The sequence below is a fragment of the Erinaceus europaeus genome, chromosome 5, assembly GCF_950295315.1.
Source record: "Erinaceus europaeus chromosome 5, mEriEur2.1, whole genome shotgun sequence".
NCBI lineage: Eukaryota > Metazoa > Chordata > Mammalia > Eulipotyphla > Erinaceidae > Erinaceus > Erinaceus europaeus.
The window spans coordinates 55,454,709-55,472,883 of NC_080166.1; the positions used below are offsets into that span (position 1 = coordinate 55,454,709).

Sequence of the window (18,175 nt, forward strand, 5' to 3'; positions counted from 1 at the left end):
TACTTTTAAAATGATGCGATTCTCAGGCTTTTGAGTACTGCAGTAAACAACCTTGTGATTGCAGATTGCTTTAATTTTATTATCGCAGATAACTAAGCCTTGAAATACGCCACACCCCCTCCCCATACTGTGTTATGCTTTGGAAAAACCGAGCCAAAGGGAGCGGAGATGAGCTACGAAAGCAGATAATCACTCCACACAGCACATGGCCAGCAGCCTCCTGCTACAGTATTTACGTCCTGTTCCATTGAGGTGGCACTCTGCTCACGTGACCCAAATGCAGTTCTCACTCCACCAGGAGCACAGCCGGATCCAAACTGCATTGGCAGCTTTGCACATGCTCCGTCTGGCCCTGTGAATCCTCACTCATCCATTGAGATTTCTTTTGGTTTAAAACAACATTCCAGCTGCAGAAGCTCCGTGGCCTCCAGTGTTCTCCTGGTCCAGATCCAAGGTAGGTGGCCCATCATAAAAAATTGGGGGCTGGGGTTGGAGGGAAGGGCTAAGCTCCTTTGTTTATTTATTGGGGGGGCGGGGGCTGGGGGGGTGTACAGTACTTATACAAGTGTAGCTGACAAATGAGGCCCTAGGAAGAAATTCTTTTCCTGCCAGGTTAAATTTACAGGAATACCATTTCCCTGTTCCCATCATTTGCCCAGACAAAAACCCTGCAGTTCTAATTCTCAAGCAGAGGTCCTGGCAAGGAATGATTGTAACCTGTGAGATGATGTTTTTCCCTCTCTAGAGACTTGGATGCTTTTTGCCCTTCTGATGGGAAATGATGAGACAGGCAAACATGGATTTCAGCACTCCTTCTGTATTTGATCAGCAAAAAGGTAAAATGCGCTGCTTTAAAACACATCCTTCTTCGGTTCTTTGAACCTTCAGTTCAGTAAGGGTTTACACTTGTAAGGGGGGAGAGAGTAATGTGTGTGCTGCGTGGATAAGGGTGTGTGTGTGCGTTATGGACAGAGGATTCCACGTAGGAAACAAACCGGTTCTCAATGTTCAGTTGTAATTCGATGAACATTTGGAAGGAAAAAATAAACTTGTGGTCTGTTTGTCTTATTAAAGTAGCTGCTACCTACAAATTTTTTAAATTGAGTTTCAAGTTCAACAGCTCTTACAGACACCATCAGTATTATCCTCTCCAATGCTTTGTCTTAAATATTTAGAATAAGCAATACAAAAACAAATCGTGTCTCTTGAGCTCATTGCTGTGTTTTCATAAAGATCTCTCAAATCCCTTCAGGTATAAATGGATGTTGCTCAAATTAATACTGTTATTTACATATTATCTGAAAGTATATAGTGACTTATCACTGTTCTTTATCTGAAATGATAGGACACATCTTTTTTTTCCCCCCATCATTTCCAGTATGGAGGTGATTTTCCACTTGAAAAAAATGTCTTGAAATTGACCTCTCCTTATAAAACACATTTTCAGACATGCAGTCAATATGTGTGTACTTTGCATATAAAGTATTTATATAGCCATGTGCATAATCCATTTGTGTAATTAAGCATATTTTCTGTGTGTGTACAGAAATTTTCAATTCTGTAACTGTAATACATATTTTTAGGATTGTTAAAAAATCTGATAGCTAGACCACTTTCTTTATTCTCTGCTATTCCTGAGGAACCAAGGCTTTTTGGTTATTTACTTCTCTGGGTCACAACAGGAAAACAGTGGTTTGTAAAGCCTCACTAAGAAAATGCATTGCTTTTTTTCTTTTCCCCCTTTTCAGCTCAGAGTCATATAATATTTACTATCCCTCACGCTGTATGGTTTCATGAGTGAAATCATTTAGCTCAGTGCTTTCTCAAGTAATATTCAATAGATTTCTATGCAGCTGTATTCAGATATGTCTATATAGTTTGATATCCAGGCCTTAGTTCATTTTTGAAGTGAGTGTGTGTGTGTGTGTGTGTGTGTGTGTGTGTGTGTGTTCCCTCAGATGTGCTGGTTTATACTGGGTTTGGATCAGAACACCACAGAGAAAGTGGTGGTTAGAGTTCTTTCTTCTGTTCCATTCTCTCCTCTTTGTCCATTTTATATCACTTATGACAAGCAACAAAAGTGAAAACCTGTTTAGAGACAAAACCATTGTACTTTCTGGGGGTGGGGGGAGTGACATTATTGAACTATGCGACCTGAAAAGGAAAACAATGGATTGTTTTTTCAAGATCAGTTTTTGAGAACTAGAATGAATTGCCAACAACAACAACAAAAAAAAAAAACGGTCCAGCCTAATAAATTCATCTATTTGAATGTTGTCCCTTCTAACAAGATCAAGCCTAAGACTTTACTAAATTTACTAAAGAGTAAATTTCTAGGACTTATTTTCTTGTAAAGCTTTTCATGTGAGGAAGTCCTTCAGCCTAGACCTGATTCTCCCCCTGGAAGTTAACTCTTTCCCCACCATACCAATTTCTATAGCTCAATTCTTCTCTCTAGTGGTGCTGTGATGTGGGTAAAATGTCACTGGCAACATGGATTGGAATTGCTGTGTGACCTTAGCAAGTTACCTAACCTCTCTGGGTTTTAATTTCCTCATCAGTAAAATGGAGGAAGTGATCCTTTATTTGCGTGATTGAAAAGTAATATATAAAAAGCACCTTGCACATTGCCTGATGTTCAAAAAAGTACTTTCAAATTGTAACTGATTTCTCTGTTATGACTTTTAAGTGTATTATTTTTCTTAACCAGAGCACTGCTAAACTCCAGTTTATGGTAGTGCTGAGCATTGAACCTTGGACTTCAGAGCCTGAGGCATGAAAAAAAAATTTTTTTTTTTTGTATAACCACTATACTATCTCCCTAACCTTAAACTGTTGCTGTGATGATCGTTACCATCCTGTTCTGTGGATTCCCCATGTGTGAAACACCTATTCATTTACTTGTCTCCAGATTAAATTTAACAGTCCTCCGAGCAAGTGAGGTTTTAGTTAATGATGGTTGACTAGATTACATTCATTTCAGAACTCTAGGGTACCATTTAGAGCAAGCTTTAGATTGACAATTAACTGAAGGATAGCTGAATCACTCTAGTCTCATCAATCGTTCTACCTTCTTGAAAACATAAAGTCATAACCCTTTCAGACCATTGTATAGAGCTTAAGTATGATATTGTCAGACAAACCACAGTGAGCTCACTTTCTAGACAGGTTAGATGTAGAGCTTTTTAAAAATCAATTAATTTATTTGATTTGATAGGATAGAGAGAAATTGAGGAAGAGGAGGGAGAGGGAGACAGACAGAGACACCTGCAGTACTAGTTCATGACTCGTGAAGCTTCCCCCCTGCAGGTGGGAACTAGGGGGTTTGAACACTGATCGTTTTATGTGTGTGGTGTGCACCCAACCAAGTGTGCCGCCAACAGGCTCCCAAGTGTGGGGCTTTAGTGGATGGCTTTTCAGGGTTTCTGACTATCTGGTGAACTAAGACTGTAGTGATGGTTGCCTTTACAGACATATGTTGCATAAAGATGCTGTATCCGGAAGAGTCTTAGCAGTCATAGGATCCACTGAGCTCCAGTTTGATTATATAGAAGTGTCAGAGAGACAGTTTCTGAAACTGCTGATGCCTGGGTCTCATCCCAGAAATTCCGATTAATTAGTGTGGGTGACGACTCAAGAAAACTTCCCCAGGAAGATGCAATATACAGCAAAAATGGAGAACCACTCATCCACTCCTCCCTCTTATCCTAGATGAAACAGCTGAAGCATAGGAAAGATAAAGTCTGGCCCTTTTCATACTAATAACACATAGTTGATTATTGGTACGGGGGACTAGAACCCAGATATTATCTATTCAGCTACACAGTAGGAATTTTTATTTTATTTTACTCATTTTTTCGAACTTTAATGTCATTATTTTTTACTGGATAGAAACAGAGGAATTAAAAGGGGAGGGGAGACAGGGAGGGAGAGAGACAGAGAGACACCCACAGCCCTGCTCCACCATTGGTGAAGCTTTCCCCCTGCAAGTGTGACCAGGGACCTTGAACCTGCAACCTTGAGCACTGCAATGTGTGCTCTTAATCAGGTGCACCACCATCTGACCTCATTTTACGCACTCATTTTCTTTTTTCTTTTTTTTTTTAACCAGAGCACTGCTTAGCTCTGGCTTTATGAAGGTGCTGGGGGTTGAACCTGAGAGCTCAGAGCCTCAGGCCTGAATGTTTTGCATAACCATTAAGCTGTCTGCCAATCCAAGGAAATTTCTTTTTTATGCTCAATCTATGGTGTTTATAGCTACTATGGAGTGGGGAGTGGCTATAGTTCCTGGTTTCCCAGAAAATAGTTAGCATTATTCACTTAAAAATATCATGCACCAGGCCAATCATGGATCACGCATTGCTATGCATGCACCTGGATTCTAGGCCTCAGATTCAAGCCCTTCAGAGGAAAAGCCTCCTGAGCGGCAGAGCACTGCCACAGGGGTCTCTCCTCAGTCTCTCCTTCTCTCCTTTTCTTGTTGTCTCTCGCCTTCTATCAAAAACAGAAAGAAAAAAAAAGGTCACTGGAAATGGTGGAGCTATGCAGGAACCAAACCCCAGAAATAACCCTGGCATATAAAAATAAAAGTAAAATAAATATATCACGCATGATGAACACCTAAAATGTACATATCATAATGCAATGCTAGTCAATAAAGAAAAAAGATTATGTTATGACCTTTAGAGCTCAAATGAGGTAGATTTGCTAAGTCTAAATTTTTCCAATTGCGTTTTTTTTAGTCTTTAACTAGAATTAAAAAGACATTCTTATGCCAGGGGCTTATGGACAAGTAGACAATTACTTACATGTTACCTCAGCACTCTTCCCAGGTATAAATACTGTGGCAAACCAGGTGATCCATTCCTCTGTATAATGTGGGTGTGTATTAGATATATAGACATACAGACACGTAGAGACATACCCAGATATGCACTGAGTTGCTGGAGGGGTGAGAGCCAACAGAATGAGGCCGAATCTCTGCCTCACATAGACATTGTGAGGGAGGAAGGTTGGGTCTCCATCCCTGCTTTGTGCTCTTTTCTGGTCCCTTGTGCACCTCCTGGCTGCCCGCCCTCTCAAAGCCCACATGCAGGAAGGAACCCATAGTAGCATCACTTACTACAGAACACAGAAGTTCCTGCGAAAGTTAAGCTAGCATGGAGCCAAAATACTTGCCTTCTAAGCTTTGTCTCTAATTGTGGGGAAAAAAAGTTGTGCTCTGAAAAAAGGAGGAGATCCAAGCCTGAAGGAGAAAGCAGTAGAGAGAAGACTATCCCTCAGGGCTTTACCCATCCCTGCCATAGCCCAGCTTCAGTGAGAAATGGGTTCTATGAACAGTGTGTGTACAGTAGGCTCCTGTGGGTGGGTTGCAACTCACCCTCCCGGATTATCTCACTGGTAGAATTATTGAGATGGGAGTCTGGCGGTAGTGCAGCAGGTTAAGCGCATGTGGTGCGAAGCTCAAGGACCAGCATAAGGATCCCGGTTCGAGCCCCCGGCTCCCCACCTGCAGGGGAGTCACTTCACAGGTGGTGAAGCAGGTCTGCAGGTGATTATCTTTCTCTCCCCCCTCTGTCTTCCCCTCCTCTCTCTATTTCTCTCCGTCCTATCTAACAACGACATCAATAACAACAATGATAACTACAACAATAACTACAATGAAAAACAAGAACAACAAAAAAGGAATAATAAATAAATATTTTTAAAAATTTTAAAAAAGAATTATTGAGACATGAAAAGACATGATCAGATTAATGCAGTGCATTAGTATTCTAGGGCTACAAATTACTACAGGCTGGGTGACTGAAGAGATGTGTGTTCAGGGGGCCAGGCAGTAGCACAGCGGATTAAGCGCACATGGCCGGAAGTGCAAGGACCAGCCTAAGGATTCCGATTCCAGCCCCAGACTCCCCACCTTCTGGGTCGCTTCACAGGAGGTGAAACAGGTCTGCAGGTGTCTGTCTCCCCTCCTCTCCCCCCTCCTCTCTCAATTTATCTCTGTCATATCCAACAACAAGAGCAATCGCAACAAGGACAACAAAATGAGAAAAATGGCCTCCAGGAGCAGTGCATTCCTAGCGCAGGCAACAGAGCCCCAGTGATAACCTTAGAAACAAACAAACAAATAAATAAATAAATAAATAAAGTGTGTGTTCTGGAGGCCAGAAGTAAAAAATGAAGTCGTCAAGGGGCACACTCCTTCTGTGGGTGAAAAAAAATCTTCCTTTCCTCTTCTAGCTTCTAACTACTGGTGGCCTAATCGCTCTAGTTTCTGCCTCTTTCTTCACACAGCCTTTTCTCTATGTGTGTCTCTCTTTCTATATATCTGGTCTCATAATTCATAATTTCCTTTGTCTTTCTCTTAAGCATAAGTTATATTTAGGACACGCCCAGTTAATCCAGGATAAACTATCACTCTCAAGATCCTTAATTTAGATGGACTATGTTATGTAGGAAGATACAAGGTAATAGCCTCAAGTTCCTGGAATTTGAAACCTGAATGTACCTTCAGGGTCATCCTTCAGCCAACTACAAAGCATGAAAAAATATCAATCTGCAAGTCCCTCCTCAGAAAATACATTACCTGTGATTTGGTTTGGGTTAAAATATGTTTATTGTCAGTGGCCAGGCAGTGTGCACCTGGTTAAATTAATACATTACAATGCACAAGGGCTGATGTTCAAGCATCTGGGCTCCACCTGCAGAGGGAAGCTTCATGAATGGTGCAGGTGTCTCTCTCTGTGTCTCTTTCTCTTTTTATCTCTCCTCCACTCTAAAAATTTCTCTCTGTCTCTGTCAATAATATATAAATAAAATTAAAAAATACATTCATTCTCAGATATGTTAGATGGAAAATTGGCACTTAGGTGGAGAGATGGAAAATAACAGAGATTTTATCAGACATTGTGCAGGTGCTAGTATTTATTGAACACTGAGCAAAATCATATTCCGAGCCAAAAATGCCACACAGAGACTAACTTTTACTCTTCGGTTTAGTTAAGGCCCCCACAGACAAATGGCAAAGTTGAGAGTCAAGCCTAAATCTCCTTGACTTCCAACCTCATTGTCTATTGTAGTACTCTTCCTTGATAAACCATAAATTCTAATAGAGAAATGAGACATCAGCAAAAATATCAAGTTAATGAAGCCTGCATTTCCACAATCAAGCTGATAGCTTATTTGTAAAGCTCCCACACACAGATGGACTGGTTTTTCGTTTCCAACTTTTCACCCGAAATGGGAACATTAAACAAAGAGAATTTAGAGTACATAGATTTGCAGTTTGCTGGAAAAGCAAAAGTTTAACATTCTGATGTGGCAACCATATGGCTCCAGTGAAAAATAAGCAAATTTTTCAAAAGCCTTTAGAAAGAGAAACGGCAGGCAAAGGAGACCAAAATGAGAGCGGATGATTTAGGCTCGGTTCTTGGTTCTGGGTTCACAAATTTTGAATGGGTGTTTGGAATGAAACCCAGGAACATTGAGGAGAATCATTGGCTTGGCTTCCTTCCTTTCTTTCTTTGTTTCTCTCTTTCTTTCTTTCCTTATTTCTTTTTTGCCTCCAGGGTTATCACTGGGGCTCGGTGTCTGCACTATGAATCCACTGCTCCTGGCAGCCATCTTTTTCCCATTGTTGTTATTGTTACTGTTGGATAGGACAGAGAGAAATTGAGAGAGGAGGGGAAGACAGGGAAACGGAAAGATAGACAGCTGCAGACCTGCTTCACCACTTGTAAAGTGACCCCCTGCAGGTGGGGAGCCTGGAGCTTGAACTGGGATCCTTAATGAGGTCCTTACTTAGCACTGTGTGTGCTACCACCACCCCCCTCAGTGGGATTGGCTTTCATATTGGTTGTTTAGACTGACTGACATATGACTGATCCACAGGCTTAGAAGCAGAGGATCACTGGGAAAGTGCTGTAGTTATTTATTTTTATATTACAGAATTACATGTCGATAGAGGTTTGAATCTATATCATCCCCACCACCAGAGTTCTGAATCTACAATGTCCCCACTGCAATCCACCCACAGTTCCCCTAAGGTTGTAGACATGGACTAACCATCTTCTCTACAACTATCTGTCCACATTTATACGTAGTTGCCCCTTTTTTTTTCTGATTCAATCCTCACTTCGTCTCGCTTTCTTATTTGTTCTTGCTCTATGTCTCTCTCTGCCCTTGATATGTAAATGACTGCATTGTACAAGCATGTGCATATGTGCACCTTTACCTAACATGTCTGCATGTGTTGACCCAACAGTGTATTTTACACACTCCTCCGGCCCCTAGAGCAGGATTCAATCCAAGATACGGATTACATTTCATTGTCAAGACTCTTTAGCCTCCTTTATTCTGAGACATTTCTACAGACTTTCTTTGTTATGTCATTAGCATTTTTAGAAATTATTGTTTCTCTTTTTAAAAACACTGAGTTCCTCCTTTCCCGTTTGCCTGGTTTCCTCACTCTTAGATTTAGATTATGTTCTCACATAGCCAGGGACATAGATCAGCGTGTTAGATCACAGGCCTTGCCTGCCTGAAGTTTCAGAAGTCCCAAGTGCAGTGTTTGATATCACTAGAAGCCATAACTGAGCAGTGTCCTAATCTCTCTCACTCTTTCTTTGTCTCCCTCTCTCATAAAAAATAAATAGTTCATGCCTGCCCAACCAGAAGAGCACATAGGTAATGTCAGCATCTCGGGGTTTCCACAGTATTATGTAAATCCTTCTAAATGGCTTCTTAAGGTCACAGCTGTTGCACTATTAGGTTTCAACTAGCTATTAGAGTTTTTTTTTTAAACTGGACATTTTTTTTTCCCAATTGTAAAATTATCACCACATTCTTCAAAATATTTTTAAAAATTTATTTAGTTATCTTTACTTATTTATTGGATAGAGACGGTCAGAAATCAAGAGGAAGGGGAATGAGAGAGAGAGAAGGACATAGAGACAACTGCAGCACTGCTTCACCACTTGCAAGCTTTCCCCCTGCAGGTGGGGACCAGAGGCTCGAACCTGGGTCCTTGCACATTGTAACATGTGCGCTCAACCAGATGCACCACCACCCAGCCCCCTATTCCTCAAAATATTTAAACAATGAAACAGTAAATTCACTATAGAAAGTATTGCATTCATTTGGTGCATAATCCTAGCAGGGGAGAAATGATAGGAGGAAAATGAACAGAGGGCTCTGAGCTTCAACTCCATAAAGACCCAGAGAGAAAGGAGGAAAAAGGGAGGAACATTTGGAAGTAGTAATAGGTGTAAGTGTGACTTGGAAAGGAAGAGAAGATAGGACCATAGAAAAAATGGACAAGTATATGCAAATATAAACAGATAATTGTATAAATAATAGTTAACCCATATCTGCAACCTTGGGAGAACTGCTGCAGCTTCCAACAGAGGGGATGGAGCTATAGAACTCTGGTGGTGGGAACAGGGCAGAATTATACCCCTGTTATCTTGTAATTTTGTAAATAAATATTAAATCCCCAATAAAATTTTAAAGAAAGAAGGGAAGGAAGGGAGGGAGAACATATTACATTCATGGCTGAACAGTGGCACATCCAGCTGAGCAAACATTTTACAATTTACAAGGACCCAAGTTCAAGCCCTCAGTCCCCATTTCCAGGAGGAAAGCTTCACAAGTGGTGAAACAGTTCTCTCTCCTTCTCTATCTTCCCCTTCTCTCTTGACATCTGCCTGTCTGTATTAAATAAATAAATATTTAAAAGAAAGTATTGCATTCTCCTAAAAAATCACAGGGTTCCATTATTTAGTCACTTTAGTCACTCCAGGCTGTTTCCAGCTTTACAGTCGCCAACACAGCCCCATGGCCATTGACTGCCATGCGAGGACTGGAGAGACAGAGATAAGACCAAGAATACGAACCAGTATTAATAGTCAGCAGAAGAGCAGTAAGCTCAGATAGCAGTCCGTTCCCACAAGCCAAGTACTCTGTTGGCCTCTTCATTCCTGGTATCTCACTTGCTCCTCAGCACACCCTGCAGGTCTAGTCTTGACCTGGGTAGCGTGCCTTGTGACAGCCTTGCAGGACAAGGATCTCAAACTCCAGCTTCTGACACTCAAACCCTCCTCACACTCCTTTAACCACAAAGTTAAGCTTTGTGGATCCTAATAATCCACCCCATTAGCCCCTTCATCATCGCTGTTAGGAGAAGCAAAAGGGAAATGAAGTGACGACAACTAGATTTAGTCAATGGGGCCAACAGGAGCTAGCAGCTGCCACAGTGACTGCCCTGAGTTGGACTTTCGATTGCAGTGAGTTCTGCCCACTAGGACAGGCCAGACCCCTCCAAGGCAGGGGTGGACTCATCCTGCAAGGCAACCTGTCTTTGAAGCAAAGAGAGGCACACACATTCTAGGGGTAGGAGACAAAAAGGGTGGGATTACATTGGAACATGGCCTATGTAACTGATCTGACAGGAACTTGGGATTTTCAAGGTCAGGGCTTGCCTTCAGTCAGAGAAGCCTGTAAAGGAAGCTTCTTCATCATTCTCCTGCTTAATTTGCTCTGTGCAACAACTTGAAATTTCTCCAAGAGACTAGCAGCAAGATCACATATACGCAACAATTGACAAGAAGGGAAAAAGAATTGTTTTAGCTGTGGAATCCTATGTTTTCATCATGATTAAACTTGAGAGCATTTCTTTTGGGTTTGTTGTTGTTGTTTGTTTGTTTGTTTTCCAACTCCATCATTTTACTGATGAGATGTTGGTTTTACAGAGTTGTCACAAAAGTACAGTTCCACAGTTTCCTAAACCCTCAACCAAACTGTTTGTCATCTTGTTCCATCATAAGTACTTAGATCCCAAACTCCCCTTTAGTGCTGCTCCCCCTCCCACATCCTCCATTCTGTGTCCTCAAATATTGTTCAATATTTTATAGTCCATTGAGGATTCACCCTGTACTGTCCTTTGTTTCTTAATTTCCATCTGAGTTTTGTGAGATCTTTATGTATTTTGGTTATTAGTCCTTTGGTTGATATGTGGCATATAAATCTTTTCTTTTATTTTAATTAATCTTATTTTTGAGAGAGATGCAGAGACAGAGAGGGGGGGGAGAGAGAGAGAGAGAGAGAAACACCAGAGCACTGCTCAGCTCTGGCTTATGGTGGTGCAGGGAATTGAACCCAGGACTAAGGAGCCTCAGGCATGAGAGTCTGTTTGCATAACCATTATGCTGTCTGCCCCACCCCATATAAATCTTTTCCCATTGCCTATGGTTCTCACTGTTTTAGTGCTGGTTTCTTTGGCTGTGCAGAAGCTTTTCAGCGTATAGTCCCAGTGGCTGATCTTTCCTTTTGCTTTCCTAGCTACTGGAGTAGAGATGCTGAGGACATTTCCAAAGCAGCTACTATCTGAAGTACTGACAATGTTTTCTTCTATGAATTCTGTGGTTTCTGATCTAATGTCTAAATTATTTTATTCATTTTGAGTTTACTTTGTGCATGATGACAAGTGGTGATCCTGTTTTATTCTTCTGTATGTGGCAACTCATAGTTTTCCCAATGTTTATTTTGCTTTATTTTTTAATATTTATTTATTTATTTACTCATTCATTTAATAGGTTAGAGAAATTGAGAGGGGTAGGGAGATAAAGAGGGGGATAGAAAGAGAGACACAGCTTGTGAAGCTTTCCTCCTGCAGGTGAGGACTAGAGGCTTGAATCCAGGTCCTTGTGCAAGATAATGTCTGCTCAACTGTTCAGTACCCCCTCCACCCAGCAACATTTATTAAAGAGGCTTCTCTTTCTGCATTTAATGTCTTAGGCCCCTTTGTTGGATATTATTATTATCTTATTATTAATAATAATTATTATTTTGCCTCCAGGGTTATTGCTGGGTCTCGGTGCCTGCACTATGAATCCATTGCTCCTGGAGGCTAATTTTTCCCTTTTGTTGCCCTTGTTGTTTATCGTTGTTGTTGTTATTGCTGCGGTTGTTGCTGGATAGGACAGAGAGAAATCAAGAGAGGAATGGGAGACAGAGAGGGGAAGAGAAAGACACATGCAGACCTGCTTCACCACTTGTAAAGTGATTGCCCTGAAGGTGGGGAGCCTGGGACTTGAACAGATATGCTTACACCAGTCCTTGCGCTTTGCACCATGTGTGCTTAACTCGCTGTGCTACCGCCAGGTGCCCGGATATTAATTTTTATAGATATGTGGAAAGATCATTTCTTTGCTCTCTTAACTCATCATAGTTAATAAGGACACATTCTACTATTTTTTAAAAATCTTATTTTTCACTGTTATGTGAGGGATACTTGAAAATCATCACAATTGGAGCTGTAGTTCTTCTGATTACTCGGTGGTAATTTAAAATGGTGTTGGAGTAGGTAGCACATACCCAACCTGGCTCACTCTGCATGTAGTACTGAACATGGAGAGGAGTTGAGGTGGGACAATAGGTGTTCTAATTCAAGGATGAGTTCTGAAAGTGTTTTGACTTAGAAAAGTATTACCTTTGGGACCGGGTGGTAATGCACCTGTTAAACACACATGTTAAGATGTGCAAGGACCCAGGTTCGAGCGCCCAGTCCCCACCTGCAGGGGAGAAGATTTTCTAGTGGTGGAGCAGTGTTACAGGGGTTTCTCTCTCTCCCTCTCTATCGCCCTTTTCCCTCTTGATTTCTGGCTGTCTCTAGCCAATAAATAAATAAAGATAATACCAAAAGGGGGGGAGCAGTACTTTTAAAAACAAAGTAACAAGTAAATATGCATTCCAACTCCATTACTTTCAGTAGGTGAAACTGGAAACAGAAACAGTGATAGTGCGATATAATAAACTGTAATGTGATTGGTCCGAATGGTCCAAATCCCAGAAGTGCCCTTAACTGTGCAGCCCACCGTGTGAAAGCACCTTGTCAGTGAAGGTGACGCTGCTACAGAGGTTTATGTATAAAGGCTGAACTGATGACTGTATGCAAAACACCTGGAGCCATGTCTGGCCCGTAGTCATCACTCAGCAGATGCTGGTAGTGATCATTGGATTTTCAAGTCCATTGAACCAGGACTGTTGTAAAGACTGAATGCATACATAGAGTACTTGGAATTTTCCTTGTCCATAGTAATCACTTAGTAAGTGCTAATAATTCTTTAAAATGACTTACTTAAACATAAAAAAAATTGGGGGGCAAGGCGGTGGCACACCTGGCTAAGCACACACATTATACTTTGTGAGGACCCAGGTTCAAGCCCCTGGTCCCCACCTGCAGAAGGAAAGCTCCACAAGTGGTGAAGCAGGGCTGCAGGTATGTCTCTGTCTCGCTCCCTCTATGTCTCCCCCACCTCTCTCAATTTCTCTGTCTCTATCCAATAATAAACAAATAAATATGTAAATAAATAAATATTTTAAAACTATTTTCCTCCCTAGAATCAACACAGTATAGCATTTGTTAGGTGTCCTTCCAGAGAAATTTTACGTATAAATAAGCAAATACAGGGAGCCGGGCTGTGGTGCATCCAGTTATGCACACAAGCGTAAGGATCTGGACTCGAGCCTCCAGCTCCCCACCTGCAGGGGGTTGCTTCACAAGCTGTGAAGCAGGTCTACAGGTGTCTGTCATTTTCTCTCCCTCTCCTCTCAATTTCTCTCTGTCCTGTCTAATAGCAATGGAAAAAAGGCCACCGGGAGCAGTGTATTTGTGGTATCAGCACTGAGCCCCTGGAATAACCCTGGAGGCAAATAAATAAGTCAATAAGCAAATGCACAAATGTATTTCTCTTTTCAATGTGTTGCCAAGTGGATCAAAGGGACCATTTGAGTTCTTGTCTGACTGGAATTGGGTCAAGGGAAATAGAGACCAGTTGACTAAGTCTTTCAGGAACTTTATTGTGGATGGCACAATAGGATAGATAGGTAACCTAAGATCTAACACTCTCCCACAAAATATGCAAAGTGAGGATATCTATGCAGAATGACTTAAGGCAGGGCAAACAGGAATAGGCCTATGCAGAACTGGTTCAGGGGCATCACTGGTCCCAGGAGTTTTAGCCATCTTCTTTCCATATTTGGTCAGGCCCTTGTCCTGATGTTGAACCAGTGTAAGACAGTGGGTAGAGGCTTTATTATTATCATGGCATAGTAATGAAGGCAGCTTATTTCTAAGCTCAGGGTAGTCACCACAAAGCAGGTTCATAAAACTGGTTCTGTCAGGTTGACTATCAGCAGATGGGCTATATACAAACCGTTGTGATGTAAGCCAGCAAGAACATTAAATTATCTCCTTACTCTGAACAGCCCATTCAGCAAATGTATTGTGAGGCTTCCAGATGAACCCTCTCATAAGTAGATACCCCACAACAAAAACATGAAGTTGTGTATTTGTTTTTACAAATGAAAATTAGTATAATTTTCCAAAGCAAGCCACACACACACACACACATTTTGAACTTTTATTGAAATGACTGTGTAGTCTGTGTAATAATTTAGATTCTGTATGCTGTTTAAGCTTCCTCTTAGGGAACCTGGCATGTAACTCCATGAAGTCAATTCTGATGTCTCTCAGTAAAGTTCTTCAGTTTGCCCAATTTAGATTCTGAACACTTTAGTGAGGATGGATAGATAGGATAAGGGTCCTATGAAAATTCAATTTCTGGCACCACCATAATCCATAACAAAGTAGCACTCTGGTTAGCAAAAGAAAAAATATATTTTAGTGACGTTTATTGTCAATATTTTACATCTTTATTCTAATGAATACCTTCTTTTTATTTTTCAGTGTAAAAGCACTATCAGGTTTTCTATTTTCTTTAAATTTTGATCTCTTTCTGAAATCTTCGTAAGTCTGATGGTTTTGTGACTAATTCTCTTGTACCATCATGGTCAGATGGCTAGTTTTAAATCCTACTCTGTGATTTCATCGCTGTACAGTTTCAGGGGAACCCATTAAACCTCTCTGAGCTTCAATGTCCTCATTTATAAATGAGGAGAAAGTGTTATCTGCTACTTAAAACTATTGAGAGAAATAAAGAACCTAATTCAAATGAAGCTTGGCATAATCATGCATGGCATAGGAGTCATCTATAAATATTACTATTATTAAATTATAATTTCATTCTTCTTTTATGATGATTATATCTTGTTTTTGTTTATTGCTATACATCTTATTTCATTAAAGTTTGTCTTCTTTCCTTTTTCTCTATTATATCATTTTTAGGTGTGATGCCTGCAGTCAACTAGAAATAAGTTTACTTAGTCATACTAAGAACATAGTCTAGTGGTCTGTGAGATGGCATAGTGGATAAAGTGATAGACTCTCAAGGATGAGGTCCCAAGTTCAATCCCCAGCTGCACATGTGCCAGAGTGAAGTCTGATTCTTTCTCTTTCTCCTCCTATCCCTCTTACTAATAAATAAATAAAATATTTTAAAAATAATGTAGTGCATATTCCTAAATGCTGTGTCTTTTTAGGAACTGATAACAAATCGTATCAACTATCATTTCATTACACATGCCACCATGTAATTCTGTTCTATTGGTGACTATATATATAATTTTTTAAATGGCTATCAGAAAAATCAAGGTATCTTTATATTCTATAAAGACTTTTATTTGGTCATGGCATATTATGTTTTCACTATTCAACTGAATTTGGTCCCATGTAGTTAAAACTTAGAATGCTGTCTAATTTAAAAGTTCAAATTATTTAATATCTGCTAAGGCTATCATTACAAATTAGTGAGAAAAGGAAAAATGATGGAATAATAGATCTTTTGAAAACAAAGTAATTGTAGCATATAAAAATGATTTTTCATAGATCATGTTAATTCACAAGTAGAATTGTCTACCAAAGCGTCAGTACATGAACCTATACACACCTTTCCCAGCTGAAGTGCACAGCTGGCACGATGGAGTGGAGATGGCTACCTATTGCTGTTAGGGAAAGGAATGTGGGGTGTCCAGAATGTGGGGTGTCCAAGAGAGTTCATCAGTTCTCTGGAATACAAGAGGGCTTTGCTTTCTGGGTAAACAAGCAGGTGTAGGCAACAGTGGTGTATGAGCCAGAGGGTGGAATACGAGACCTGACAGCCTGGGATGTACCTGACATTGCCACTTACTACTTGTGTGGTTTTGGGTAAATCATTTTACTGCCTTTTACCTCAGTTTCTCCATCCATTAAGAGAAAATAATTGTGATACTTACAAGAGGATAATTGAATCAACTAAATTATAGAAAGAGCCTAGTACAATGCATGGAACATAATAAAATAAGCACAATGTTAAGTGTTGGCTGTCTTCCATTCAAGTACTAATCAGACACTACCCTGTGGGCTTTGGAGGTGAGATGAGACCAGGCACATTTAGGGTGGTGTTACTACAGACAAGTGTGGATTGCCATGAGTGCTATTACAATAGTGATAAGGGGAAAAGGCCCCTGTAAATAATACGATAGTTAGTGGCTTTGTTTTTTTTTTTATTGCTAATAAGAGATAATGTTCTGTAGACATAATTGTATGCCAGCTTTTGCTGACTCTAGGGCTGTTTTTAATTCCTTCAAATGTGCTATCAAAAATTCTAGAATTTAAAACTATATAATAAAAAAGTGAAGATCTTTAACTGTGGATTGGCCACAAGACTCCATGAAAAGTAACTCAGGTGCGTTTTAGCTGTCTCCCCAAGTTCATATGGGCTGTACTGCAGAGGGGACAATTCTGGGGTCTCTGTTACTCAACCACAGCCCCAGTGAATAAGTTGTATAAAGAGACCCTACTAAAGTTTTAATATATATATTTTGTTAATATGATAAGGTTCCCATTACAAATTATTGAGGAAAGAAAACATTATCCAGATATATCCTAAAGAACCAAACACAGGCAGGGGAGATAGCATAATGGTTATGCAAACTGACTCTCATGGCTGAGGCTCCAAAGTCCCAGGTTCAGTCCCCTGAACCACCATAATCCAGAGCTGAGCTGTGCTCTGGTGTTCTTCTCTCTGTGTGTGACTCTCTGCATCTCTCTCAAAAATACAATAAATAAAATATTTTTAAAAAGAAACCAAACACACCCATCCAAAAAGATTTGTGTATACCTCTGTTCATAGCAGCACAATATGTAATAGCCAAAATCTGGAAGCAACCCAGATGTCCAACAACAGATGAGTGGCTGAGCAAGTTGTGGTCTATATACAAAATGGAATGCTACTCAGCTATTAAATGTGGTGAATTCACCTTCTTCGCCCCATCTTGGATGGTGCTTGAAGAAATCATGTTAAGTGAGATAAGTCAGAAACAAAAGGGTGAATATGGGATGATCTCACTCATACGCAGAAGTTGAAAAACAAGATCAGAAGGGAAAACAATGAGCGGACCTGGAGTTGGTGTATTTCACCAAAGCAGAGGACTCTGGGGTGTGGGGGCCAGGCCGGGAGGGTTCAGGTCCTGGAACATGATGGCAGAGGAGGACCTAGTGGGGGTTGAATTGTTATGTGGAAAACTGGGAAATGTTATGCATGTACAAAACATTGTATTTTACTGTTGACTATAAACCATTAATCCCCCAATAAATAAATTTTTTAAAGAAAACATTATGCAATGTCCATTACCCAAACTTAAATTAACTATGGCATATAAGATTAATTTTAAAACCCATATTAATTATAACTAATTATTAACAGACTGAGATATTAAAAAAGTTTGTGAATTGTCAGTAAGGTTAATCGTTACCTAATCCTCCTTCTGGAGGGAAGATACGGTCATGATGATTGGCGTACACATGATTCATGATCAACGACTATGCACACAAAAAAAGTTTATGATCTGAACATTACATCTAATGTTAAGAAAAAAGGAACAAAAATCAAACTTCTATAAATCATAATCTCTATTTTTGTAGAGAACAAATGTGTATGTATCACTCCAGCCAAGTATCACGATGCCAAGAACTGTTAGTTGTTGGCAGTGGCCATGCTAACATGTCTTTATGTCTTCAGATCTGTAGGAAGGTAGCCCACCTGCACTGCTCCCACCATTACACAAGAGCATGGAATTATCTACAGTTTAAAAGCTAGATAGCCACTGACCTCACCCCAGCTGTGAGGTCTGCTTCCCCTCTCACAGCCATGCAAAGTCACTTGCTAGACCCTCTTTAATATCACCCTTGGCCTGGACCCTTATTATGGAAAGATAGTTCAGGACTGGGAGAAGCCAC

At 40.4% G+C, this 18,175-nt stretch overlaps 1 protein-coding gene and 1 non-coding gene across 2 annotated transcripts in view; both read left to right on the plus strand.

Annotated features, from left to right (window-relative positions):
* The first annotated feature begins 212 nt into the window (after nucleotides 1-212).
* LOC103124430 (ankyrin repeat domain-containing protein 55-like) overlaps nucleotides 213-18,175 on the plus strand; it is a 142,820-nt gene continuing 124,857 nt past the window's right edge. The window contains exons 1-2 of the mRNA XM_007535145.2: nucleotides 213-454; nucleotides 746-836. Of these exons, the coding sequence (XP_007535207.1) occupies nucleotides 779-836 (58 nt within the window). The 5' untranslated portion in view covers nucleotides 213-454; nucleotides 746-778. The remainder of the gene's footprint in view (nucleotides 455-745; nucleotides 837-18,175) is intronic.
* Nucleotides 17,669-17,789, plus strand: LOC132538841 (U8 small nucleolar RNA). Its single transcript, XR_009550154.1, has one exon. It is a non-coding gene; the product is annotated as a U8 small nucleolar RNA (small nucleolar RNA).